Here is a 27,446-nt window from a genome sequence, read left to right as displayed (position 1 = left end):
CTGGACCAGGGCCCACAGCTGAAGGAATGGCCTGTGGCATCGGCCATGTAGTTTGAGGCCCGCCGCCAGAGAGGATGACCTTGGTCTAGGCCCTTCAGAGACCAGGGCTGCCCAAGGATGCCTCGTGGGCCTCAGGTGAACCACAGACTTCTCCTGGACCATCTGACTGACCAGTGACCCCCAGATGACACTCCCAGGAGGCAAGGCTCCATGGCCCTTGTCACCTCCAGGAGCTGGGCCAGAGCTACCTTTTTCTTGGAAGGTTCTGGATGTGGATCACCACCAGCCAAGTTAACCCCTCACTGCACCTGCAGCCTGGCTTCTTGAATCTCTGCGTGGTACGCCATCAGGATGATGGCGCGAGAGTCACCCCACATGAATGCACCCTCTCTGCTTACATATTTGAGGTCGTCCTTGTGGCCGGCCTGTGCCTGACCTGTCTGTCCATCCTCTGAGCCCCGACTGCGCTCATCCGGGCACACGGGCGGCAGCTGGAGTGCAGGAACATGTGGGGGGCGCCCTGGGATGTCTCTGGCTTCTCCAGCCAGCCTTCTCTCCACCCCACCCTACACACCTGTACCTGTATTTACACCTTCCTGCCTCCACAACCCCCCAGTTCAGGTTCATCTGGTTAGTTAACAACTACCCCCTTTAAAATGTGTGCACTAACATTGAAAAAGAAAGGAATGAAAATAGGAAAGCAGGAGGATTGCTGCTGTTGTGTGTTCTCGAGTCCGAGCTGGCCTGGAGCTGAACCCCCAGCAGGTTTTTTGAGGCAGTAAATTGTAACGGAGATTTCCCACTGCTCTCCTGAGAAGTAGCTGGTGGATTTGAACCAAGCGCCTTTGGGGTTGTAGTGCAGATTCTTACCACTAAGCCACCTGGGCTCCTGCCCTAGAAGGATTAATGGAGCCCCAGTCTTTCTTATCGTTGGGGGAAGGTGGGGTGCAGTGCACAGACGTCAGCCTCCGGCAGCGTTCATGCCCCCTCACCCTGCTTGGGCGGGCAGAGCTCTGCTTTATGTCTTTGCTGGACATTGTGAGGGTGGGTGTGGCCAGGGAGCCATCGGCGGGGGGCAGAGCGCGCTTCCGAGGACTGGCTGGTGAGTTTAGACCGCTGGCCTTTTGGATTGTAGCACAATGCTGACCGCACTGCACCACCAGGGCATGAGAAGGAGTCTTACGGAGAGAAAGGACAAGACAGTGTGGTCCTCAGAGCCCAGTGAGTGGTCCCCAGAGCCCAGCGTGTCAAAGCACATGAAGCACTGGCGGGCGGGCGGCCACTGTTAATGTCAGATGTGGGCAGCGTTGGGTCACGGTGAGCACACGGCCAGTGGCCTCAGGGCCACCGCCCCGCCCCGTCTGCGTGACCGTTGTTTGAGACAGTTGTTTCAGCCACCACCCAGTCCCTTTCATGAACAATCTCCTCTACATCAGTCCTTCTCACAGGGATCCCCACGACCTCATTCGTCTAGTGGGAGGTCTCCACGACGTCAGTTTCTCATGGGGAAGGGGCCCAGTTTTCATCTCCAGGTGCCCAGCACAGCTGGGCAGCCCACCAGTGGAAGTGTTGCTCCTCTCATTATGCCAGGACTGCCCTTTGGGGGGGCCCCCTTAAAATAAATGTTAAGTACAGTATTTTATGGCTACCGTGATGTGAAGATCAAAGTATTAACATTACTTAGTAAGACATTTTCTTTGACCCACAAGTTCACTTTTCTCCAATTTAAAAAGAAATAAACACATTTTCACATTGAGAAGTGTTCTGTGAGGCAGTGTTCCTCCTGTACCTGGTGGGGCTGAACTGCTTCCCTGGTCTCTGGTCCCCTCAACCTCTGGCCCACAACCCCTGAGCCCTCAACCTACTGACAACGCCTAAATCATCCCCTTGGAAGCCCTCCTGGAAGCCCCCCTGGTGCCCTTTGACCCCCTTCTCCAACCTCCTCTTGCAACCCCTGACAACTCTCCCAAGTGCCTCTCACAGTTGTCCTCTGACACCCCAGGCTGTGGGTCCCCCGTCCACCCTGACATGTGGGCTCTGTGTCCATGTCTACACACTGTCCCTCCACCAGGCTGCTTTTCTATTTAGGCATTTCAACGCCTGGGTCAGCTGCAGTCAGAGGCCTGGGCATCTGCTGAGGCTCGTGGAGACCCCCAGGGCCAAGCCCCTCAGCTGGACAATGTCTGGTGGACCCATCTCAGTACTTGCCACGAGGTAGAGCTCATGGTGTCTCAGACACAGCCCTGCCGAATCGTAACCAACGCACCACAGAAAGAAATCCTCCAAAATGAAACAAAACCTCACAGCTCCTTGGCGTTGGGCTGGAACTGCCTGGTAGTGGGCCCTCCTTGGCGCTTCTGAGGCTGTGGATGATGGGGGAGAGCGCCGTCCCTCTGCAGGGCTGCACTGTGGACTCAACCCTCAGAGAGGCAGGGACCTCCCTCCCGACTAGACCTCCAGAGCACCCCCACCATCATGACACGATGGTGGGGAGGGCCGTCTCTCAGCATTAGTGGCTTGAGCCCTGGGTCAGCACAGCTGGACCTCCGTCCCTGGTCTCCAGCAGGCCTTTAGTAGTGTTCCAGTCACTAACAAGCCCTTGAGTTGCTTTGGGAGTGATGATTTTAGCCCGAGTGCCCCTTTGAGAGGACATGGGCTCACCGACTCAGGGAGGTCTCCTGGGGCCTAGGGACGCAGGAGACCCTGTGAAGCCCATGAACGAGAGGCCCCTGTGACTTCACACCCTGACTCACACTGGCCTGCTACATACAGTGACAGTCCATGTGCAGAGAGGTGGCATTCACCCGTGGGGGACATGGATCAGGTGGATGGGGCTGGACACACCATTCAGTGCCCTCCACCCTGCCCCGTGGGCACCTGTTTCCTGGCCTCACTTTCAGGAAGGCCTCACTCAGCGCAGCCACCTCTGTCCTCTCCCACCTAGGTCCCTACCCAGCGCCGGCCTCATGGAGCGGATCCAGGCCATTGCCCAGAACGTGTCTGACATCGCTGTGAAGGTGGACCAGATCCTGCGACACAGCCTGCTTCTACACAGCAAGGGTGCGTGTTGGGGGCAGGCTTGGGGGGCCCCGTCCTGTATACAAGGGTGAGTGCTGGGGGGGCCAGGCTTGGGGGGCCCCGTCCTGTACAACAAGGGTGGGTGCTGGGGAGTCAGGCTTGGGGGGCCCTGCCCTCTACAACAAGGGTGGGTGCTGGGGAGCCAGGCTTGGTGGGCCCTGCCCTGTACAACAAGGGTGAGTGCTGGGGGGCCAGGCTCGGGGTCCTACATGGCAGTGGTGTGTTCTGGGGGGACCAGGCTCTGGGGTCCCCATCCTGCACTGCGAAGGTGCGTGCTGGGGGGGCCAGGCTCGGGGGTCCCCGTCCTGCATAGCAAGGGTGCGTGCTGGGGGACACTGAACCCTGTCTCTCTTCTGTACAACGGTGGATCCTAGTGGTGCATGCTGAACCCAGACACCTCCTGTACGGTGAAAGTAGGTGCTGGGGGCCCTGAGCCTGGTCTCACCCCGCAGAGCGATGGTGGATTCTAAGCACTGAGCCCACTCCCCTCCAGCGATGGGCGTGCTGGGGGCACCGAGCCTGCTCCAGTGCCTCTGCCCCTTTTACCCATATTCCTCCCTCCCCAAGGTGCCCCCCCCCAGGGACACCTGGCGTGGACCCTGCTCTCCCATCCCCGCAGTCAGGTGTACCTGCCCTTCCCACAGCTCCCCATTTGGCTGTTGGGACCCCGTTCAGGCTCTCCACAGGGTAACATGGGGTTCCCCCAACCTGGAGTTAGGGTGCCAAGGATGGAATTGGCCCCTGAGGTCAGAGCTGCCCAGGGAAGGTCCCTCCAACTCCTCCTTTATTCCCCTTGACTGGGGAACAGTGGGCTAGGCTGCAAGCGCTGTCTCTGCCCCTCACAAGTAATTAGGGGTGCATTTGGGTGGGTGGGTGAAGTCTGTCTGAGGACCAGGCCACAGCTGGGGAATTCAGCTCCTTCTACTTCTGTACCCCCTAAGAAGGGGCTCAGAGGGTATTCCGTCTGCGGGGATTGGATGATAGGGCACCTGATGGGGCACCAGGCCTGAGTCCCCTGTCAGGAAGGTTGTGCACCTAGTGGCCGCTGAGGCTCTGTGACGTCCTACCCACCCCGACCCAGCCTGCCTCTCACCCCACCACCCCTGGGCATTCTTGGGGAACTTGGTCCTCAGCAAGCTGTGTTCCCTTACAGTGTCTGAAGGCCGGCAGGACCAGTGTGAGGCACCAAGTGACCCCCAATTCCCTGACTGCTCAGGGAAAGTGGAGGTGAGCCCCAGGCTGGGGGGGGCGGGTTGGGGAGCATGGAGGGGACAGAGAGGGTGGTCCCCGTGCTGGGTCTGTGACTTAGGACCACCCTGGGGGATTCTAACCCTGGCAGGGACATCACTGGACCAGGGCCACCTGCCCAGCCTGGCCTTTACCCCGTGGGCAGAGCAGGGAAATGTCCCCACATTCTCCAGGCCGAGTTGTCTGCCAGGCTTCTCCTTAAAGCAGACGGACTGAGGGCTTTGGAGGCGCTGTGGGTCTGGTGACACCATAATAGAGCGAGGATGACAGTAACAAGCAAGTCGCCCGGGAATTTTGGTCTTTCCAAGCATACAGAGTTTTATGGACCCTAGACTGTGGGGCTGGAAGCAGGAGCGGCATCCACTTCCAAAATGGCTTGCCTCCGGAAACTCTGTGTACGAACAGTGCTCAGGCCGTTTGTTCATAAGGTCGCTATGAGTCGTCTACGACTCGACGGCATCAAACAACAACAACAGACTGTGGGGAGCTCTGATGGCCGAGTGGTAAGGAGCTGTGCTGCTAACCCAAAGTCGTGGGGTTCAAGTCTGCCAGGTGCTCCGTGGGAGAAGGATGGACAGTGTCCTCCTGTGCAATTTACTGCCTCTGAAAACCTGCTGGAGGGTCAGCTCTGGGCCAGTTCTGACTTGATGGTGTACAACACTACAACAACGGAACCTATAAAAGTCTTGTGGCCCTTTAGCTCAGAGATCTCTAGTGGCTTATTGGTAAGGAATCACATTGTCAACCCAAAGGTCAGTGGTTCAAATCGTTCAGCTTCTCTGCAGGAGGAAGATGAACATTTTATGGCCTCTGAGTGCCCACTGGAGGGTCAGCTATGAGTCAGGTCCGACCCAGTGCACACAGCAACAACAACAACTATACAGACTGTGAAGGATATGAGAGCATGGTGGGAAACCCCGAAATATTGTGAGAATGGCCGGAATGTGACACGGAGGTGTTAGGTGGGCACCAAGCCCCTGCCCTTGACTTGCCCTGACTCATCACTGACCCCCCACTGAATCTCCAGCGCTGAAAATCTATGCGGTCAGAGTGGAGAGACTGCCTGTCTTCTTACTTGGAGAGGCTAGTGGATTTGAACTGCCGACCTTTCTGTTAGCAGCCCAATGTGTTGCACATATAACATGCTGTTGGAAGGAGGCCCAGATGGATTTGCTTAATGGAACCTCGTCCCAGGCCTCCAGTTAGTGACATCAGTGTCTGTGAAGTGTAGAGGGTGAGGACTGTGCACTTGGTATTGTGAGCGTGAATTATGCGCCCGTGTTGTGTACAGGTGTCCCACCACCTGTCTGACTCCCACCAAATTCAGAGAAGGCCTGAACCTTCATCTCCACCCTGGCCCCAGGTCTGGGAAGCCTTTCTGGTCCTCCTTTGGGGGCCCCAGGGCAACACTGTGGACGAGACCTGCTCCTCACCTTGGCCTTGACCTGAATCCTAGGCAATGGTGAGGACAGAGGAGAAAGAAGAGCAAACCAGGTCTTGTGCTTCTGCACCTCAAGGCTTTTCCCCCAGAACTTTATCCTTGAATATTTTCACAAATGAATTGCCAGGACTTTCTTCAAGGGACCTCTTGGTGAATTTGAACTTGGAACCTCTGGGTTGGCAGCTGAGTATATTCACTGTGTATCCCATTCCCTTAGGGGCTTCTGTTCTGGGGCCTGCCCCTGGTGGTCTTGCTCCTGCCTTCTTTGGGGTCCCTATTGACCAGGGCAGAGGGCCAGGCCCTAGGTGGGGGACCAGGCTCTCTCTCCCCTGTAGCATCTTTAGGGTGAGCCCCAGAGGTGCCCTTGTAGGGAGCAGGCAGAGGGGGTGAAGGCTGGGGCCACACCGGCCCCAACCCAGTTTGCTCTCCCTATAGTGGATGCGGGCCCGCTGGACCTCTGACCCTTGCTACGCCTTCTTCGGGGTGGACGGCACCGAGTGCTCCTTCCTCATCTACCTCAGTGAGGTCGAGTGGTTTTGCCCCCCGCTGCCCTGGAGGAACCAGACGGCTGCCCAGACTGCCCCCAAGGCCCTCCCCAAAGTCCAGGTAGGTGGAGGGGCTGCCTATGGATCAGGGTGCAGTGGAGAGCCTGGGAGAGGGGTGGGGGGAGGAGGCAGCTCTCAGGTGTGTGGGTGGGGAGGCAGGTCTCAGGCGGATGCAGCCCCCTGGCAGTGCCCATCCACCTTCTGCAAGATGCTGCCATTCTAGATGGCTATGTGAGGGGCAGTGGGTCCTGGAGGCTCCTCCTAAACGGACTGGAATAGTAGTTGCTGTTAAAATAATAACAGTGGCAACAATAAAAACGCCATCTGCTCCCATCAAGTTGGTTCAGACTCAGCCAGTCGGCTGTGTGGTTTATGGCTGTAATCTTAGTGGAATGAGGCTGCCTCTTCTTCCTCCCTGAAAGCAGTTGGTGGGTTTGAACTGCAGCCCTTTCAGGTAGCAGTCAGTCACCTAAGCACTGCGCCCCCAGAGTTCCTAAGCTCTCTCCTTACTGTTTAGTTAGAACTGGTGTATGGCTGCTCCCCCACAGTTGGACTTCCCAGGCTGTAAATCACACAGGAAGAGCTTGGCCGTCTCTCCCCCAGAGTCACAGGAGGATACCAGGACCAGAGCAGCTCAGCCTGTGGGTTAAAGCACAGCTTCTGACTCTGCGGACTAGGCCCCCAGAGGCCCCTTGAGCTCCTAACAGCAGCAATTAAAAAACCCAAACAGAACCACACTGCCACCAGCTGACTCCAGCACTGGCTCGGTGAGGGTGAGCTGTGAGCTTCCGCCCGGCTCAGAGGCTGTAAATCTTGATGGGAGAAGGTTGCCCTGGACCAGCTGGTAGATTCAAACCATCAGCCTCGGTGTTAGCAGCCCACTACATGACAGCTGTCACTGACCCAGGGCTCTCTGTACACTAGACTTTCTTTACACCACCCTGTGTGAGCTCATTAAACAGGGGCCATGCTGAGGGCTAGGATACCCTGGTTGAGAGCAGGGGGTCACGGGAAAGGAAGCTCAGCCCTCCCCGCCAACCCCAGGGGCCTGGCTCTCTCCACTGCCTTCGGGTCTGCCTGGTATCACGTGGGCTCCCTGGGCTTTGACCCACCTTCCTGGGGGGCTTAGTGCAGGTGGATGTGCAGAGCTGGGTGTGTGAGTCAGAGTGAAACTGTAACTGATCCCAGTGACTGCTTTTCCAGGCTTTTCTTCCAAGTGGCCTCTGAGTAGACGTGAACCTCTAACCTTTCAGTTATACCAGCCAGGTGCACTAACTGCACAACTTACAGACTCCCTGGCCTTGTGGAGAGGGCACACCACGGCTCCAGTCCCTGAGCTTGGGGTGTGGTCAGCTACGGGTCTGACTGCAGAGCTGAGGCACCGACCCCCACCCCCACCCCCAGGCCACGTTCCGAAGCAACCTGTCCCTCCTCCTGGAGCTGATGGGCAGCGGGAAGGAGTCACTGATCTTCATGAAGAAGAGGACCAAGCGGCTCACCGCGCAGTGGGCCCTGGCCGCCCAGCGCCTGGAGCGGAAGCTGGAGGGCTCCCCGAGGGACCAGAAACAGGTACCCCGTCCTCTCCTCCGTGTAGGCAGCTCTGCATGGGCGTATGGAGGGAGGTGGGTGGGCAGCAGCTGGGGAGGAGTGACTGGCGATTCTTGTCCTGCTTGCACCCAGGTATCTGCGCTCTGTGGACAGAAAGGTCCCAGCAGCTTCTGGGAGGTTGGGGGTGTAAGCGGCTGCTTTGGGGAGGCCCAGGTCCTCATGGGATGAGCATTTCTGTGACTGCCTCACCCCTCCCACCCGGTCCGTCCTTTCCGAGTCCTCGTCCTCTCGTGAACTTTTCTGTGCCCGTGTTAAGGGCTGTCTCCTCTTCCATTGGCCGGGACGTAATGTCACCAGGACAGGGCTGGACTCTCTGTACTCTATCCCCACCCCCACCCTGCTCCAGGCCAGGGTCAGCCACAGGGGGCTCCAGGCTGGGCTTGGAGTGACCGGCTGGGGTCCACTGCTGCCTAAGCTGATTCCCTGTGTCCCCCCCCAGATCCTAGTCCACATTGGCTTCCTGACGGAGGAGTCGGGGGACGTGTTCAGCCCGCGGGTGCTGAAGGGCGGGCCGCTGGGGGAGATGGTGCAGTGGGCGGACATCCTGGCGGCCCTCTACGTCCTGGGCCACAGTCTACGCATCACGGTCTCCCTGAAGGAGCTGCAGAGGTGAGTGTGGGGGGCCCGTGCACAGGAGGAGGGGTGTGGGGTGTGATCCCCGAGAGGCCTTGCATCCCCTGCGGGACCCTCACCCAGCGTCCTGGAACATATCCCGTGTGCCTGCAGCGTTAGACAGTTCATTACACGTTGCACTGCTCACATAAAGGTCAGTAGTTCAAATCCACTAGCCGCTCTGAGAGAAAACAATGTCCAGCCCCTCTGGTAAGTGGCTACAGCCTTGAAACCCAGTGCAGGGTACCCGAGCCTCAGAATTGTTCCGTGACAGTGGCTTTGGTTTGAGGAAATGCCTCTTCATAGAGAGTCTGGCGGACAGAGTAGAACTGCCCTGTATGGTTTCCAAGGCTGCGGTCTTCACGGGAGCAGATGCCAGCCCTCTTCTGCTTTGGGACTGCTGGCGGCTTTGAACCTCTGACCTTCTGGTTGGTAGCTGAATGCTTGGCCCCTGCTCCATCGTGGCTCCTTACAGTGTCTCTGTGAGTCAGTCAGCTCAGTGCACACAGCAGTGGTTCCCCCTGTGCAGCTCGGGACTCACTTCTCCGCCCCTCGTCCTGTCCCCTCTCCTCCCCTGGCCCTCCCTCCTCCTCCTGCGGACCCTCCTTTAGACAAGAGGCCCAGAGAGTGTATTTGCACAGCGCCATGTCCACACCCTACTCTTCTTCTCCAGGCCGTCTGAGCCTGGGCCTCCCGCGAGGCCAGGGCATCCCTGGGTTTACACCGGTGGCTGACAAATGTTAGCTCATGGATCTGAGCCCTGTTGTGCATTTGGGGGCCCCCATGCCTGCTTTTCTAATGGGCCCTGACAGCCTGGGCTCCATCCTGACCATGGGGACACGGGACAGTGACACTGGACGGGTGACACCTCGTGTGGTTGGAGGTTGTGATCAGGACGGCTGGCTCTTCTGTTTGCGGGGAGGGTGGGGCTGGAGTCTGGAAGGGGGGCATGACTGATCAGGCTCTGCGGTTTGGGGCAAGTGGGGGGTCTGTTTTAAGGGCGATATCTGCGGGATGCCGAATGCTTAGGATTTTTTCTTTTATTTATTACACACTACTAAATACATAGGCAGGCATTTTGAAACCTCTAGTTTGCTCTGAGCTAGGAAGATGTGCAGTCACATTCTGTGAACTTTAGCCTCTGAGAACTCACTGGAGGGGCAGCTGTGAGTTGGTTCTGACTCAGTGGAGGAGACACATAAACATGGATGTTAGAGTCGCTGGTTGGTGAACAGTTACGCCCTGGACTCTTAATGGAAAGGTTAACCCAGAGGCACGTCGGAAAGAAGGCTGGTGACCTGCTTCCAAGGGACCACAGCCTTGACCTCTGCATACCCCGACACGCAGACATGCTCAGAACACACAGTGCACACAGCTACGCACACACATACCAAATGTGCACAGGGACACATTGCTACCTGCTGGAGAGCACATTCACAGCGCACATATGCACACCTACGACCACGTGCAAATATGTCCTGCGCTCACACATGTGCAAACCCACATGTGCACACTCTGTGCATGCATGCCTGCAAACCACATGCATCCCCACAGCAAACACCGGCACACACACGTGCACACATGCATTTACCCCCACCTCCACCCCCACAGAGGATCAGCCCCCTTTCTCCAAAGCTTCCTTCCTGCCAGTGTCCTGTATCTCTGAAATTCCCAGAAGTGAAGCTCCCAGAGAGAGGCCCCTGCAGTCGGTGAGCCCCGTGTCTCTGGTCTTGGTGCGCAAAGGGGTGCAAGTGGGCAGAAGATCTTGTCAGATGGGGCAGAACCTTGTAAACATCTCGGCCTCCTCAGGGAGGTAGCTTTAAGAGGGTACTTTGTGTATCTGTTATCAGACACAATTTTAAAACAACTAAAAGAATAACAAGAATAAGAAGCCAAACCCACAGAAGACTTCATAAGTCAGGTTTATAAAATTGGCAGCAGCCTCCAGGCTGAGGCAGGGTTAGGGCCGGGAACTGGAGCCCTGGCGATGACAGGCCCACCCCAGGGGCTTGAGGGACTCTCTCGGTTTGGGGTCCAGCTGTCCACCTCTTCTGATCTGCCTGTCTCGGGTGGGCTCGTGGTGGTCACGTGGTTCTCCTGAGTAGCTGAGGCTGGGGTCTTTCTAAGACTCTTCCTGCATGCAGCCTGGCTCTGGGTTGGCTGAGGGTTTGAGAACTTTAAAATGCATGACTGGCCCGTGTGACTTGATCACGTGCTCCCTGTGTGGGTCCGGCAGGTGGGGTGTGGAGGTGGAGAAAAGTGTGAGAATTCCAAGCTCATCTGTGAACACATTGCCGAGGGGTGGGGCGGGGCATTAGGAGTGGAGCGTGGAGGGCAACCCCCTCCAGCACTGGGCATGAGGTGGGATGGGGCTGAGCATCCTGGGTGGGTGGGCAGAGGCAGCCGCCCCTCTGGGGTGCAGGTTCAGGCACCTCCCGTGCTGGGCAGTGGAAATCTGCTGCCTCAGCCTGATTCTGTGCGAGCCGCCTTTCCACGTGCTTTTGGTCCCTCTCCTGGAGCGAGCTTGAGAGGCAGAGCGCATCGTTGCACTGTATGATAGGGTCTTATGGTTATCACAAGAGTCCACAATTAAGGTCGCATAGTGGAATGTACTTGGGGCGGTGGGAGGGGTGCGGGGGGGTTGTGCACCAGGGAGGGAGTCTTTTACTTTTGAAAGAGAGGAGCGAACTGGGGGGAGGGGGGAGAGGGCTGGGCGGGTAGAGAAGTGCAGCAATGAATGAATGCAAATCCAAATTCTCTGTAAATGTTCATTAAAATTATGTTTTTTTTTTAAAAAAAAGTGCTTTAAAAAAGAAAAAGATGGGAGCTTCGACTCCCCGATCCCCTCTATGGGACAAAGATGGGCTATCACCTCACTGAGAGCTTGGACACAGTGGAGGGGCCTGTTGGAACCCACCTGAGAGCAGCGGGCCTTTCTGTGGGCTGGGGTGGGGGTAGGTGCCCTCAAGTCCAGTATGACTCACAGCAGCCTTGCAGACAACAGAGCTGAATCCTCTCCTGTCATGCACCATCGTGTCATCCTCAACACGCCTGGCTGAGCCCAGGGCTACAGACACTGCGCCAGTCTCTCTGGTTGAGGGTCTTCCTCTCTTTCACTGACCCTCCACCTTTCCAAGCATGATGTCCCTCTCCAAGGAACAGCTTGTCCTAGCAACAGACCCGAAGGATGAGAGGTGAAGCTCCACTCCCTTGTCTCCAAGGAGCGCTTTGGTTGCACCTTCTTTTATTATTATTATTAATTTTAATGAAAGTTTACAGAGACTTATCGTTTCCAGTCATTCATTGTTAAACTTTTCTCCCTGTCCCACCCCCTCCTCCCCCATTCACTCTTCTGCTTGAAAAGTAAAACTCTTTTCATTGTTATGCAATCCCTGCCCCCAAGTCCACTCCACTGTACAGCCTTCATTCTGGACTCCTGTCATGACAATAATACCCAATCATATAGCTCTTTTAAACAGTTATGAGGGAGGAGGGGTCAGGTGTGGGCCAGGGTGAGGCTTCTGGTCAGGTCCACCTCGGATGCTGCATAGACACAGGCAGACATGATGGCTGCTTCCGCCTGGAGATCAATCCTGGATGGAGATGCCGTGAGGATCCCCTTGGGGTGGCAGGAGGAGCAGGCTGTGGGGGCTCACCTCCAGCCTGGAGGAGCACCAGCTTCATTTGAAATCAAGTCAGCGGGTGTGCAGGTAACCTGAGGTCTGAGCGGCCGTGCGGTTGCTGTGACACTGACATCCCCGCGGGCTGGTGAGCTGGCCCGTACGAAGTCGCTGCTGTACAGATGTTCACACAGCTGTCTTGGCCACCGCATCAGCAGCCAGGCTGGACGGAGGGGCTGCCTTCTCAGCGCTCATGGGTTCTGGTGCTTTAATTAAGCTGCTCGGTCGAGTGGCGGCGTTTGGGGGAGGCTGAGGGGAGCCACACCTGCTGCGCTGCCTCCAGACGTTTGTGGGGTGAGCACTGGTGCAGGAAAGATGCTCTGGGCTGTGCCTGGGTCTATGCCCGCCCTGTCCCCACCAGCAGCTGAGAAGGAGGCGCGGAGGCAACGCCTGTGCACGGCCTTCCCCGGCGGGCACTTGCAAGCCAAGCCTTCGCGCCTGGCAGGACGGGAACGGGCTGTGCACATCAGTTTTATTTGCATAATTTCAAGCATCATTAATAGTACATGGCATGAGGAAAGATGACCGAGCTCTTCCTCCAACCATGAGTGAAATTGGGTTTAGTAGAAAATTAGTTAACTTAACTGGCAAATGATGAAAGCTGGGAAGGAGAATGCTTAAACAAGGAGGACGAGGCGGGGGGAGTTGGCTGCCGGGCTCTGCATCTGAAATCAGTCCCCGAGGAGGGGAACATGTATTCAAAGGAAGTACCTGGGATTTATTCAAGAAAAAGGCTGTGGAGGGTCTCAGACGACGGTGGAGCGGCCTCCCCCTCCCCTTTCCCAGCCCTGCTCCGCCCCATAGCCACTCACTTTCCCCAGCCCTGTTATGCCCCATGTCCACTTACCTTCCTCAGCCCCTGGCCCCACTACGCCCTGTTTCTTCCGGCTGCCTTTGCTAAATGCCACCCGCTGTGGCTTTACCACAGGGGAGTCCCTGGAGGTGCTGACAGTTAGGTTTAAGTCTATCCAGAAGCACGTCAGGAGAAAGGCCTGGAGATCCACTGAGAAAACCAGCCATCGAGAACCCCCCAGAGGTCAGTCCTGCTCCCACACACGTGGGGCTGCTGCGATCAGAGTCAAGGGCACAACAACCATACTAACTGTGTATGTCAGCATTTGGGAGACTGGACGTTCAAATTGAGGGTGTCGGCAGGGCCAGCCGCTCTGTCACGCGGGGGACGCCCGCCATGTCTCCTTCCGTCTCTGGGTGTTTCATGCTGTCCACAGCTGGATCCTCACAAGTGTCTTCACCCCTTGTCTCTGTGTCTGTCCTTTAAAGAGCTTTGCTGTGACCCCATCACGGAGCTCGGGTGGCCTGGGGGTAGGGAATTGCGCTGCCAACCCAAAGGCAGCTGGTTTGGAAAGATGGGCCGTCTCCTCCTTCGCTGAATCGGTTCCAGCTGACCAGCCCGCGGCCGCTGCACAAGCTCATTAATGTCCTGGGGCATCTGGTGGCTTAGCCCAGAGCAGGTTCCGCTGCCAGCCCACAGGCTGTGCCGCTCCAAGGGTTCAAATCCACCAGTGGGGAGGAGGGGAGCCTCCCTCCGGTACAGTTTATCGCCTCAGAAACCTGGTGGGGTTGCTATGTGTTGGGACCAAGCTTACAACGCTGAGGTTTTGTAACGTCAAGAACACTTGGCTCCCTGAACAAGGCTGTGCTCACAGGCGCCTTAGCCTTTCTGGAAGCACAATCTGATCCATGAAACACTCAGGAGCAGCTGAGGCAGGCCCTGGGATTTGAACCCACTCAGATCTGGGTTCAAACAGGCCCAGGTCAGCTGGAAGTGGGTCCAGTGGCCTCAGACCAGCTCAGACTGGCCAGAGCTGGGCTGGACATTCCCACTTCCCTGGGTTCGATTCTGGCTCGTGCTGGACAGAGCAGAGCTACCCGTCTCTGACTCCTCGTCTTCCTTCTGCACTGCAGCTGGTGGGTTCGAACAGCTGACCTTTTGGTGAGCAGCCAGGCACATAACCACTGTGCCACCAGGGCTTCCCGGCCTGTGCTGTTTCTGGGGGCTGCTGAACAGCACTGGCCTTCCTGGTTGCAGTCTGTATAGGAGCAGATCTTTGATGTTCATCTTGTGGAGCCATTGGGTGGGCTTGACCTGCCAACCTTTCAGTTAGCACCAAGGTGCTTAACTACTGCACCACCAGGGGTCCTTTAGGAACGCCTTTAATCATATTAAATACCATTGCAAGGCATCAGGAGGGGGAGAGGCTGGAGCTGCAGCTGGACCAGGACCTTGCTGGCAGTGAGTGGGAGGTCCCTGGGTGGCCCAGGGTCCAGCAGGAGGAGGACCCCCCAGCCCTCCCCATGGAGGGAAGGGAGGTGGATGGAGTCCGTGGGGTGTGGACGGAGACGGAGGCCGGTGGTGTCTATTTTATCTTTGACGTGGGAGGGTAGCAGCTGCCAGAAGACAGGAGGGGTGGGGGGACGTGAGGAGGGTGGACAGGGCTGCGAGGCGCCTGGTGGCTTCACCCCAATTCTTAAAAATAAGAAGTCAGGACTTGACGAAGCTGATGAGTGGGAGCAGATGCCTATTATGTCATTATATTATTTCCTACCCTTCTCTGGGTGCGTGGAATATTTTATGATCTGTGAAACACTTAGATTAAGAGAAGGCAGGAGGGAGCGAGCAGGGCCAGCTCTGTACTCAATCCAGACCCAGCTGCCCCGGGGGCTCTGACCAGAGCGGCCTGGAGGATGGGGAGCTTTTCCCGGCGTCTCTGACCAGAGTGGCCTGGAGGGCAGGGAGCTCTCCCCACTCCAGAATCCGGCTGGGGAAGCTGCCCCTGGGGGCTACAACCAGAGCCGCCTGGAGGCTGGGAAGCTGCTCCTGATGGCCTGGCCTGGAGGATGGGGAGCTACCCTGAGGGTCTGACCAGAGTGGCCTGGAGGACAGAGAGCTGACCCCATCCATGGTCCAGCCCGGAGGATGGGGGAGCTGCCCCCAAGAGTCTGGCCTGGAGGGTGGGGAAGCTGCCCTGAGTGTCTGACCAGAGTGGCCTGAAGGACAGGGGAGCTGGCCCTGAGGGTCCCCAGGGCTGCCCTCCTTGTGTGAGCAGAGTCACGTCTGGGGAGAGATACTTGGTGGGTTCTGACCAACGACGTCTTCTGGTTAGCAGCTGAATGAACCACCAGAGTCCCTGCTTGGCAGCTCCGAAAACTGACAACCCTCTCCTGCCGGTTCTGCCTCATGGCAACCCTCCCGTCACTGGGTTCCTCAAGTGGTAAATCGTTACGGGCAGACACTGCCCACCTGACGTCCAAGAAGTGGCTGGTGGATTTGAACCACTTCCCTCTGAAGTAGCAGCCCAGCACATAGTGCACTGTGTTGCCAGAGGTCTTGAGAGAGGGTGGTTCTTCCCCTCACACACAGTCTGAGAGGAGACCGAGATGGCAGGCGAATGACTCGTTCGCACTCAGTCTCCTCTCACCCGTCCTACTTCTTACCGTTTGAGGCTGCTGCATCCAGATCTGGAGGGTCTGTGCAGCCGGAGTGGGCAGAGCTGGGCAGGGTCTGTGAGAGATGAGGGCAGGGCTGACTTCAGGCGACCCTGGACGGTGGAAGGAGGGCGCAGTTCGTTCCTGGAGAGGAAGAACAAGCGTTTGCTCCAACCTTGCGGTGCCACACTCTGGGCAGGAGTCGGGGAGTACTCAGTGAGGGAGGGCTGTCAGAGAGTGGCTGGAAGGCAGGGTGAACGGCAGCAAGGACCCCCTGAGGGACCCGACCATTGCGATGGACAGAGAGAGAAGGGACCCCGCTGTTGCTCGGCCTGCAGAACAGGGTGGCCTGGGCGGGAACATTTTCTCCCGGCGATGTTGACACAGAGTATGTGTGTGAGTATCTCCTGGTCCCCTTTCCAGCTCTCTGGAATTCTGAAGGGGTTGGTAAAGGGAGGCGTTTTCCCAGGAGTCAGACTGCTCCTTTCTAAACCTCTCCGAGTGAACCTAGGGTCCCTCACTGCACGGGGAATACCCCACCCCAGTTTGCCCTGGCGTCTGTTGGTCCTGACGCGTGGCACCCCCATGCAGAGTGGGACAGAACACCAGTCTCCCTGTGCCATCCTGGGAAGGTTGTGCATCCCAGTGTTCCACTGTGCTCTCGTTGGCTCATTTTCAGAAGTAGGTTGCCAGGCCTTTCTTCCTACTCTGTCTCAGTCTGGACGTTCTGTTGAAACCCATCCAGCATCCTAGCAACACTCGAGCCCCAAGAGTGGAGGCTGCACAGGTGCACTAGCCGGGAATTGAGTGCAGGTCTCCCTTGAGGAAGGTGAGAATTCTGCCACCGCTTCCCCCGCCCACATCAGTTTCTGATAGAGCAGTTGAGAGCAGAGGTGGTCTCTCACCCAGCTTTGTGTCAGAGGCTCTGGCACATGTCACTTTTCCTTAAAGTGTCGTGACCTGAGCTCCTGGGGCAGGAACATAACTGGATGAACTGAGGGGAAGAAAAAGAAATTCTGATGTCAGGGGCTGCACGCCAGTGCTCGGATGTGCAGCTGAGGGCCACCGGGCATCAGGAGTTCCAGCAGTGTTGGGGTTCTAATATGCGGCCAGGCTGACTGCTGGTGTCCATAGCCGGTTGGGGCGCTTGTGACAGTGAGTGGGTAAAGCACCCAGTTCACACTGAGCAGCTGGTCCAGGGCAGGGCTGCTGTGTCCTGTGGAATCACTGCACCATGGTGATGGGTTTGGGCTTGGAAGAGACTCAAGAGGCTTTTGTTACATAAATGGAATCTGCGGGGGAAAAGATTGGGGCCCCCCAGAGACGTGTTCCCTCCCAGCTCCCTGTACAATGCTGCCCACAGCCGCTGGGGCTGTGGAGGAAGTCGTCTGTGGTCTCAGGACTCCCCTACCCCGGAGCTGGCCCTGTATTTGGCTGGGTTTGCTAATGAGGTGAGAGCACCGGAGAGGCAGGCAGGTGTGGCGTTTGGGAAAGGGGCCCCCACGGGCTGCTCAGGGTAGGAGATGCCTCTGGCTCTCCCTGCACTTAATATTGGGGTTCATTGGGTTGCTTCCAAAATCCGGTTGAGCTCTTTTCCTTCAGAGTCACAACTGTGGGGACCCGGCAGGGTTCCCTTCACCGTGGCCCCTTCTCCCAGGGCACTCCACTTGGTGGGGGTCTGCCTTTCCGGGAGAGTGGGCGTGGCACCGTGGCACCTTGAGGCCTGGGAAGGACCGGTGCATCCTGGGCAAGAGCAGGCTGTGGTCCGTTCCTTGTTGATCCCTGCCTCTGTGAGCTCTGCAATGACTGGGTTTGTAGAAGATTGCCAGGCCTTTCTCCTGAGTCACCTTGGGTAGACTTGAACCTCTAGGTTTCTGTATAGCGGCCAAGTATATCCACGGTCAAGTGCATCCACTGTATGCACCTTCCCTGGCCTCCTCAGCAGTGTGCGGAGAAGTCCTAGGTGGATGCGTTTTTTCTTTTAATAAAATTTTATATTTTAATTGTGATTTTAACAAAAGTTTACGGAAAACTTGAATTTTCATACATTGGTTGTTGTACGTTTTACTCCGTCTCAATCCCTCCCTTACTTTAGAGATATGCCAGTTTTTACAAACTGAAAGTTTGGGGCAACCCGGCATCAAGCCACTCTGCGGGCACCGTTTCTCCCACTGCACACGCTCACTGCGTCTGTCACAGCGTGGTCATCCCCGTGATGTTGCCAATGAATGAATCATAATATCACGTGTTTAACAGACGCAGTCCAGTGTCAGCGGGACTTCGGTGGCACTTGACCCAAAACGTCCATGCAGCTTGTTTACTGGGCCGTGCGCTATACCAGGGTGGGCGTGCTGCGCCGTCGTGGTCCTGGGCAGCTTGTTTATTGGGGCATGCTTTGTGCCATCGTGGTTCTGGGCAGCTTGTCTACTGGACCATTCATTGTGCCACAGTGGGTATGCTGGGCCGCGGTGGTCCCGGGCAGCTTGTTTACTGGGCCATGCCCTGTGCCACGGTGGGCCGTGCCCTGTGCCGCAGTGGTCTGGAAACTTAACCCATAACATCTCCACGTCGGCTTGTCCTTCCCACTGCTGAGTCCGTCCCTGCACCTGCCTCCCGTGGGCCTGCTGCGGAGAGGACTCCCCACCACACAGGCTGGTCTGCGAATCCAAAGGGAAAGGAGGAACATGGCTTTGCAAATAAAACAGTAGCTGGACAGGAGTCCTGAGTGACCGAGGTGGGATTCGAACAGTCAGACCTCCTTGGAGGCCTTCTGCTGAAGGCTGTGAGACCCGCGTTTTCCAGTCCACGTCACCACCTAGTGTACAGTTGCCCACGCAAGTGAACTTGAAGGACAGGGATGGAAGTTCAGGCTTCTCCCACTGCTGACCGCCGGCCCTCCCTGGGGACAGGGCTCTGAAAACTCTCATGCTCTCGTGCTCAGAGGGCCACTGGCATCTCACTCCTCCCGGGAAGGGGGCACTGCTGTCCCCTGGCCACTTAGTCTCTCCCACCCTCTGTCTTGTGATGGAGTCCTGTCGGGACCCATGCATTGTGAGCTGGGCCACTCTGTCCACGTCCAGACTGGAGAGCAAATTGTCCTTAGCAAGAACTAAGTATTTTGACAACCCACATAGACACTGCTCTTCCTGGGGTCCTCAGCCACCACTCACCCTCCAAAAGGCCTTCCTCGGCCGAACGGTCACCCCTTCTCACAGGCTTGCCTGGGCCTTGGGTTGTCCTTCACTGACAGCCTCTCTCATGGGCCACATCCCGGCCTGGCCTGGCCTGCCCTTCATGTCCAATCAGGTGCAGGTAACTGGGCATCCCCTCACACTATCCTGGCTTCTGGAGGGCATTCACTCTGCCGGGGGCCCAGTAGGACCTCCTAGAGGAGGCAGCATGTGGGTTAAGGTTGGGAGGAGAGAAGAGTTGTGTTTCTTATGTCAGTTCTGGGATGTAGAAATTCAGCACCAGGATGTGGCTGCGTTCCTTCTGAGGATTTGAGGATCTGTTCCCTGACTCCCCCCGGCTCCTCATGGCTCCCGGTGGTCCTTGGGGGTTGAACAGCATCACTTGTTTTGGAGGTTGCTGTAATCCATGCCATCTTTGCTTGGCCATCTCTCTGTATCTCAGATTCTCCTCTGTCATAAGGACCCCACTCCCTGGGTCAGGACACATTTCTGTTCTAGAATGGCCCCTTGACAACTGATAGCAAGGAGCATTGGCAATATAGTGTCTAGCACGTTACAGTGATAACCAGAAGGTTGGTGGTTCAAATCCACAAGCTGTTCCTTGGGAGAAATGTGTGCCGTCTTCTCTCCTTAAAAGTAATAGCTTTAGGGACCCAAGTGGAAGGGCACTCCAGTGGTCTCCATGCAGTGGCTCAGCGCCTGGTTTGACTGTAGGGGTGGGGGTGGGGTCTGTGTGTGTGTTTTGGCTGATAGCATTTGCAAAGACCCTGTTTCCAAATGGGGTCACACCCACAGGCACCAGAGGTTAGAAGGATGTCACCAAGGCTTAGCACAGACGCGGGAGACGCCCCACAGGATGGGCTGACCCCGTGGCTGCACCAGTGGGCTCAGTACCAGGACCTGAGGACGGTACCGACCAGCCAGGGTCGTGCCTGGGGTCACTGAGCACAAGATGACTCCTTAGCGCCCTGCAACGACCTAACAAGTTAGGACTTCAACACGCCTTTCCTGGAACACAGATCGGCCCATAACAGTGGAAAGGCCATCAAATTGGGGGTGAAGCTAGCAGCCCCTGGGCCCACCTGTGGCTTGGTGTTCAGAATTAGCCACCACCTTACAGATTTAGAAGTCTATATTTGACCAGACCCAGACTCCAAGTAGCAGGAATGCCTCCCCCTCCTGGCTTCTGCAGAGGGGACAGAGGCTTACCTTGGTATACTCAAACTGGCCTTAGAAGGGACCACACCCAGGGGCATGGAGAGGTGGTCCATGAGGACATCTGAGCTGTGTCTGACCCTAACTTTGGGGTTCACGGTGAGGTCCAACCCTGCCCGACAGTCCAGGTGCACGTGGCCCTCATACCCTGCACACACCCAGGGACCTGGCAACATGGAAGCCCTTCAGAAAAAGGGTACCTTCTGAGGTACCTCTGGGTGGCCTTGAACCCCCAGCTTTTGAGGTAGCAGCCAAACACATTAGCCATTTGTGTCCCCCACCCCCTGCACACTCTAACCAGCTCATAGTGGAGTGGCCAGCAGGCCAGAGCTAGCTGGTCACTGTCGATACCAAAGGAGCCGTGGTATCAGAGAGGCCAGAGGGCTCAGCTGCTCCCTGAAGGCTTGGCGGTTCAAGGTCATCGGCCACTCAGAGGACAGCAGTGTGGCCGCCCCGGATATTCTGCCCTACAGGGTCGATATGAGGCAGAACCACAGGCAGACGTTTTGATCCTGTAGGAAGGTGCTGGGGGTTGGAAGGTAGAGAACCTGGAAGCCCAGAATACACCGATTAGTAAATGAGCGCCACAGTCCTGGTGACCTTGCTTGTGGGGTAACGCACATGCCGGCACAGCTGTAACTAGCCGGCTGGGCCCCATCTTCCCCACTCACCTTTCACCGACGGGCTTGTGCAGTGATTATCTTCGCTACTGTACAGAGCCGCCCTTGGGGCCAACCATGGCCCTACTGTCCCCTCCCTGTGTCCATCCTGGGCTATGGGAGCCCAGCAGGTTGGGAGGGAGCAGTCTCTGGTGAGGTTCAGACTCTGAAGGGTTCCTCTCTCAGTAATTTAGGGGTGCCGCCAGGCCGGGGGAACTGTCCACTCACTGTGCCCCTGCCTTTCGACCTCATCTACACCGACTACCACGGCCTGCAGCAGATGAGGCAGCACATGGGACTGTCCTTCAGGAAGTACCGGTGAGTGTGGGCAGCAGAGCACAGGGCGGGGGGCGGGGCTCTGTGCCTCACGGCCCATGGAGGGGTCTCTATGCCCCACGGCCCACTGGAGGGGAAGGCCGGGGCCTAGAGCCGCTCCCCTGCCTCGGCTCAGCCTCCCCTGGACCTGATGTGGGGAGTGGCAGTGCCTGGTGTCCTGCAGGGGGGGGGTAAAGGCCCCCACCTTCTGCACCTCACTTTCCTTCTGGGAGTCAGTCTGCCCCCTGGCTGGTGAGGTGACAGTGAATCACCCATGCTGTTGTTGTAAGGTGCTTCCGAATCAAGTACCACTAGTAGCAACCCTGAGAACAACAGAGCTGACGCTTCCTATCCTGTGCCATCCTCCCTGCCTCTGTGGTTGATGGCGGCCGGTCCCACTGTCCCCTGCATGGCACACTGTGGGTGAGGGTCAGAAGTGACCCAGAGAGGAGGGACAGAGGAATTGCAGGGATGACCCAGGGCTGTGAGAACCTCTGCGGGGGGAGCTGGCTGGGACCCCCCTCCCTTCCGCTTTCCCATCCTCCTTCCCTGCCCCTCTCCCCCTCCCCTTCCTCTCTCTCCTTTCCTCTCCCCTTCCTCCCCTGCCCCTCCCCCTCGTTGCAGGAGGCAGCCCCACAGCTGATCTCTGCAGCCAGCAGGATTCAGGTTTAATTTAGCAGGGAGCGTTGCTATTTATTACGCATACTCCTGTCCCATTGACTATCCCACATGATTTTATTAGGGGGAAAAGTGACAGGCGGCGTTATTGCTTTTATTATTAATGCGTGTTCTCTCTGCTGCTGCTCCTGGGCTCCTCTGCCCCGCCCCTGCCCCCCTCAGAAGAATAACGCTGACCTCAGCATTCTGCCGCAGATTCTGGGTCGCTGGCAAGGAGGCAGTGGGACATGAGGAAGTCTGTAGTGGGGGCCCCGGGGTCTCACTCCCAGGTGGGTGGGAGGGAGGGAGGAGGGGGAGGTTGGAGCTGGCATTCTCAGAGTCCATTGACCTGTCCTTGGTTGACCTAGACCCAACGACCCTATTTGAACTTGGAGTCTGTTCATAGATAGAGCCTCCGGCCAATCTGGTGTCCGAACTCTTAACGTGGCCATTTCCCAGGGAGACCTTAAGGCTCCTCCCTCCCAGAGTGGACTCCTGGGAGCCAGGGTCAGGCTGTGACCCCATAGACACTGCCCCCTGGCCATCAGGACCTGGGGCACTGGCGCCAGGACCTCGGTCTTCCCCTGGGGTGGCCGTAATGGCGAGCAGTTCCAGACCATGAGCCTTGGACCTGCGCCAGGCACCTCTCCGTGGCCCCGAGACGGGCTGGCTGTGCCGGCTTCACCTCATGCGTGGAGGAAGCGGATTCCGAGAAGATGACACATCTGACTGTGGTCGCACAGCTGTGCCCAACTTTGACCGCGCACCGCACTCCCGGGTGAGCCGCTGTGAGGGACCCCAGCTCCGGGACACGTAACTGATGCTTGTTCTGGGTCCTGCCTTGCAGCTGCCGAATCCGAGTCATCGACACCTTTGGGACAGAACCCGCCTACAACCACGAAGAGTACGCCACACTGCACGGCTACCGGACCAACTGGGGCTACTGGAACCTCAACCCCAAGCAGTTCATGACCATGTTCCGTGAGTGCCCGGCTCTCCTTCCCTGTCCCTCCTGGGGCGTCGGGTGCCCTGGCACCCCCTTTCTCCACAAACAAGACAGGAATCCTCTTGGGTGTTTGGGGAGCAGAAAGGTGGGAAGCAGCAGACTTGGGAATGGGGGGACTGGCACCCCACCTGGTTTGGGAGAAGTGGGTCAAACTGACCAAGGCCTCCAGGACACGGCTGACACAGTGTCCTTCCAGAGAGAGCATTTCAGAGTTCCCAAGGAGGGAACAGATGTAGTAAAGAGGGCAGTGGAAAGAACTAGAAAGTTCTGGAAACACAGGAGCACAGTTTGGCTCTTTTGTTGGGGTAATGGGTAGTAAAGCTGTAGGGAGGGAGGGAGACTTGATGGTTTAGTGGTAAGGAATTGCGTTACCAACCCAAAGATGTATGGTTTGAATCCACCAGCTATTCCACAGGAGAAAGATGGGCAATCTCCACCCGTTCAATTTCCGACCTTTGAAAGTCTGCTGTGGGTCAATTCCAACTTGACAGTGCACAACAGGGTTGTAGGGAGTTCTGGCCTGAGGGTAGAAATCCTCAGACAGTCATTTAAGGAATAGAGGCAATTACAGCTTCTTGTTGTTGTTGTTGTTATGTGCCATTGAGTTGCCTGAGACTCATAGCGACCCTGTGTACAACAGCCCTAAACCCTGCTCTATCCTGTGCCAATCTCACTGTCTCTGACAAACCCACCCCGATTACCCCAGTCACTGAATCAGTCCATCTCTTCAAGGATCTTCCTCTCCTGTGCTGTCCCTCCACCCTCCCAAACATGATGTCCCTCTCCAAAGACTTGCAACATGTCCAATGTCTGTCGGATGAAGCTTCAGAATCCTTGCCTCCAGGGAGCAGCTTGGCTTTACCTTCTCCAGGACAAACCTGTTTGTTCTCCTAGCAGTCCATGGTCTATTCAATACTCTTCTCCAGCACCACAGCTCAAAGGCGTCAATTCTCCTTCTATCCTCCCTAGTTATAGTCCAGCTCTCTGATGCATAGCAGGTGATTGCAAAGACCATGGCATGTATCAGGCACACCTTAGTCTCCAGACTGACATTGTTGCTCTTTAGTACTTTAGAGAGGTCTCTAACAGCAGACTTTCCAATCGCAATACGTCTTTTAATTTCCTGGCTGCTGGTGCCAAGAGTGTTGACTGTGGAGCCGAGCAAACTAAAACTGTGAACAACCTCAATCTCTTCACCATCCATCCTGATGCTGCCAATTGGTCCAGTGGTGAGAATCTTTGTTTTCTTGATATTGAGCCTCAATCCATACTGAAGAGCTTAGCTGTTCATGATGAGACTCAAGTATATACACACTAACTTACCTCTTAACTGCAGACTGCAGGGAATGCTGCACCTTTCCATGAGGACTTCCATCCATACTGGGTCTGCCTTCAGGGTGACAGAGGTGTGGGGACAGGTATCGGCTCTGTGATGTGGCTCTATCCTGTCATCAGTTAGCCACCAGCTGTCACTGTTAATAGTCATCAGTACATCTGTCCCTGAAGCTTCTTAGACGTGTCATTTGTGGCACTTTGAAGGCTCAGGGCCAGAAAGTCAGATAAGCACCCTTGTTAGGCTTGTATCTAAATTAGGAGCCAGCCTCCTGTCAGCTGTCCTGAGGGCCTGGTTTATACTAACATACATATTGTCTGTTTAGCCTTTCAAGTGTGGGCATCTCTCTTGGGGCACGTTGGGGCTTCTTTTGTCTTTCTTCCCAGGTTCTAGGCTCTCTGGGAGGCTGATAAAATGTCTTAGTAAATACGTGTTGCTTGTTAGATCCCCAGGAACCCTGGTGAGGTAGTGTATTACACATTGGGCTTCTAGCTGGAAGGTCAGTGGTTCAAATCCCCCAGCCATTCCCTAGAAAGCAACTGAGGCACTTCCCTCTGGCTAAGATTTACAACCTCAGAAACCTGGTGGAGGACCTCTATGAGCTGGACGCAACTGCATAGCCATGGGATTGGAGTTTTTGTTTTGCTAGGGGTCCTCCAGAATGCTAGCAAGGTAGAAAGGTTCCCCAGAGCCCATGTGGTCCCGTGGTAAAACAGAGAAGTGCCCAGAGAAGTGGACTGAGCCATCTGAGGTCACCAGCCCAGGGGGTACCGACCAGGCTCCCCCAACCTCAGGGTCCATTCCAAGGTTACACAAGTTTCCAGCAAGAGTCACATGACTGTCTTCCCAGGAGAGGAGAACTGAAGTGGTTGGGTGGATGGCAGGGAGATTTCTGGAGGTGCTCTAGGCTTAGAGAGAGCAAAGGGGATGGCGGAGAGGAGAAGGTCGGGAGCTGAGGGCTCCGTGTCATTAGTTCCCTTCAAAGGGAGCAGACAGCTATAAAGCTGGGAGGGGGACAGGGAAGATCCTGAGGGTGGGCCTTCCCGTGAATCTTCCCGAGTTGACATTTGATGTCGGAGTGAGAGCCACTGTAAGTTCTTGAGCTACGGATATTATGGAGAGAGAAAAAAACGTTTTGGACTATTGTCCTTGAAGACTGCAGATGGCCACAGAGATGTTCAAAGAGGCAGGAGAAGCAGATGGATTAAGAGGCTTCTGCAATAATTGGCACAGAAAATGAGGACTTGTCCTGGGGTGGACCCTGAATGAGGAAGTCTAAGATCTAAGGCTGGTAAACTCCTATACATCCTCCAAAGCCCCAGTCAAATATCCCCTTTTAACCATCACTTTCACTGATGCCCTGTTGGCCCTCCTTCCCCATTATTTCTGTAGCCTTTAATTCTGTAAAAGTACACATTGCAATGTATGGGAGTTACTGCTTCTGGAGTCAGGAAGGGGCTACCAAGCCAAGGCCTACAGGAAGCAAGCTCTGGGGCTAGCAAGTGCTGAGAAAGGCTTGAGAACCAACCTCCAAATCATCAGCCCTGAAAACCGTGGAGCCCAGATCTGCTCTGACACGTGGGCTTGCCGGGGGTTGGAACAGACCCCATGGTACCCGACTTCTTTATTTGCCTTTACTTGCGTTTCCCTGAGAGGTAATGAACCCAGCAGCAAAGGGATGTGGCTGGTTTGTCTTCTGTCCCTGGAGCCTGTGGGGTGCTCAGAAGTGTTAACTGATAGCATAGCAGGCAGATGGAAAGGGAGAAGCTTGCCCGGTTAATGACACACCAAGTGCAGGAAGGCCTCTGTGAGCTGACCTCTTCCCCAAGAGTGAAGCTGATCTCCCCACTGAGCCACCCAGGCAGCCTGCGTCGCCCTGCCCCCAGCTCACCGCTAATGATCCCTGTTATTCTAATTGCCTGCAATACTTCCTTGTCCTGCTCCCACTGTTTAGCTAATTGTGTTCTAAATCTGTCCCTTCTGGTGCGAGGAGGGCAGTTAGTGATGGATTCTTTAGCTGCCGAGAACAGGGGGAGCTGGTATTTTGGGGGGGAGGTAGGTCTGGGGGGAGCCCCAGCAGGAGCCAGAGAGACGTGGGAGTGGGGCACAGACAGGGCAGGCAGGTGGTGAGAGGATCACATCTGTCCTCCTCGAGTCGTCCTCCCAGCCTGGGCAGGGCCACCCCCGGGGAAAGCCCACCTTGTTCTGACACCCACAGAAAGAGCTCCAGATGTCCCCCACCAGGTGACAGGGACCATTAAACAAGGTAACATGGGCCTCTGTGCTCACGTGCTTGTCTGTAGGGAGCCGACTCGGGGTTTCTCAGCACATCGAAGATCGTGCTGCTGAGAGCTGGCATCGATCTCTCAGCCCCAGCCCTTTCCAGTCACAGCATCTTTCGCTTTGCTCTCCCTGCTGGGACGGAGACCTCTGTGGACGGACGAGCTGAGTGTGGCCGTTCTGTGCCTGCAGAATCTGCAGTGAACAGTGGGGTGTGGTTCCCCACGTGGAGCCCGTACAGTGAAGCCCACGTGGGCCTGAGATTCGCACGTGAGCCCGTGCTTACCGTGTTCCTGGGTCAGGTTACCCTCCTGAAGCTCTCAACAAGCTCTTCTTGTTCTCCACCCAGCAAGGCCCCTCCACATTAGCGTCCGGGTTTTAGGCTCCGGGGTCAGTCCCAAGACACGACCTCACATTTCTTATAAGAACATGGACTCTTTCCTAAGAGCCTGGTTCAATCAGAGCAGAAACACAGCATTAAATATGCGTGCTTTATTAGAAGATGCATCCCAATTTCGGAAATGTTAAGATATGACTCTGAAATGGAGAGCTGCTGTTAGGTGCTCTCCGTGAAGACAGGGCCATGAACTTGTGAAGGATAGAGCTGCACCTTCTCCACACTGCTCCGGCCTCGTGACCTCTGACTCGCTCTCGCCCGTTCTCACGGTCCACAGTGCTCGTCTCTCTTGTTGAGGGTCTTCCTCTTTCCCTGACCCTCCACTCTCCCCAGTGTGATGACTTTTCCCACACTGACCCTTCCTGACAACATGACCCATGTGCAGGAGACCAAGGCTTGCCCTCCTTGTCTCTAAGGGGCACCCTGTTACACGTCCTCTAAATTCACTCGTTTGAACTGAAGGATACACTCAGGGGCCGGGGGGCTGGTCCTGCAGGACCTCGCAGATGAGTGTAAGTACATGGGCCTTTGGAGGACCTGGTCTCACTTCTGTCTGAGAGGACTCCAGAGCAGAGACAGGAAAGTGACTGTCACAAGTCCAGGAGAGGGGGAGAGAGAGGGGTGAGGGAGGCTTGGGCCAGGTGGCAGTGTGGGACGGAGAAAGCACAGTCTGTGGTGGAAGGATGGACAGAGGGGTGGGGTGGGCGGTAAGTGGATGGGTGAGTGGATAGATA

At 56.4% G+C, this 27,446-nt stretch overlaps 1 protein-coding gene across 2 annotated transcripts in view; it reads left to right on the top strand.

Moving 5' to 3' along the window:
- The window catches only part of MGAT5B (mannosyl (alpha-1,6-)-glycoprotein beta-1,6-N-acetyl-glucosaminyltransferase, isozyme B), a 76,001-nt gene that overhangs the window by 24,594 nt on the left and 23,961 nt on the right, over positions 1 to 27,446 (top strand). For both annotated transcript variants that reach the window (XM_006886178.1, XM_006886179.1), the window contains exons 4-10: positions 2,945 to 3,060; positions 4,232 to 4,305; positions 6,203 to 6,373; positions 7,717 to 7,881; positions 8,360 to 8,529; positions 20,911 to 21,042; positions 22,544 to 22,677. In XM_006886178.1, the coding sequence (XP_006886240.1) occupies positions 2,945 to 3,060; positions 4,232 to 4,305; positions 6,203 to 6,373; positions 7,717 to 7,881; positions 8,360 to 8,529; positions 20,911 to 21,042; positions 22,544 to 22,677 (962 nt within the window). The remainder of the gene's footprint in view (positions 1 to 2,944; positions 3,061 to 4,231; positions 4,306 to 6,202; positions 6,374 to 7,716; positions 7,882 to 8,359; positions 8,530 to 20,910; positions 21,043 to 22,543; positions 22,678 to 27,446) is intronic.

The sequence above is a fragment of the Elephantulus edwardii genome, unplaced genomic scaffold (genome assembly GCF_000299155.1).
Source record: "Elephantulus edwardii isolate Elephantulus edwardi_28Jun2011 unplaced genomic scaffold, EleEdw1.0 scaffold00048, whole genome shotgun sequence".
Taxonomy (NCBI): Eukaryota; Metazoa; Chordata; class Mammalia; order Macroscelidea; family Macroscelididae; genus Elephantulus; species Elephantulus edwardii.
The sequence above is the reverse complement of the archived record's forward strand: the minus strand, read 5'-3'. Positions and strand labels throughout refer to the sequence as shown.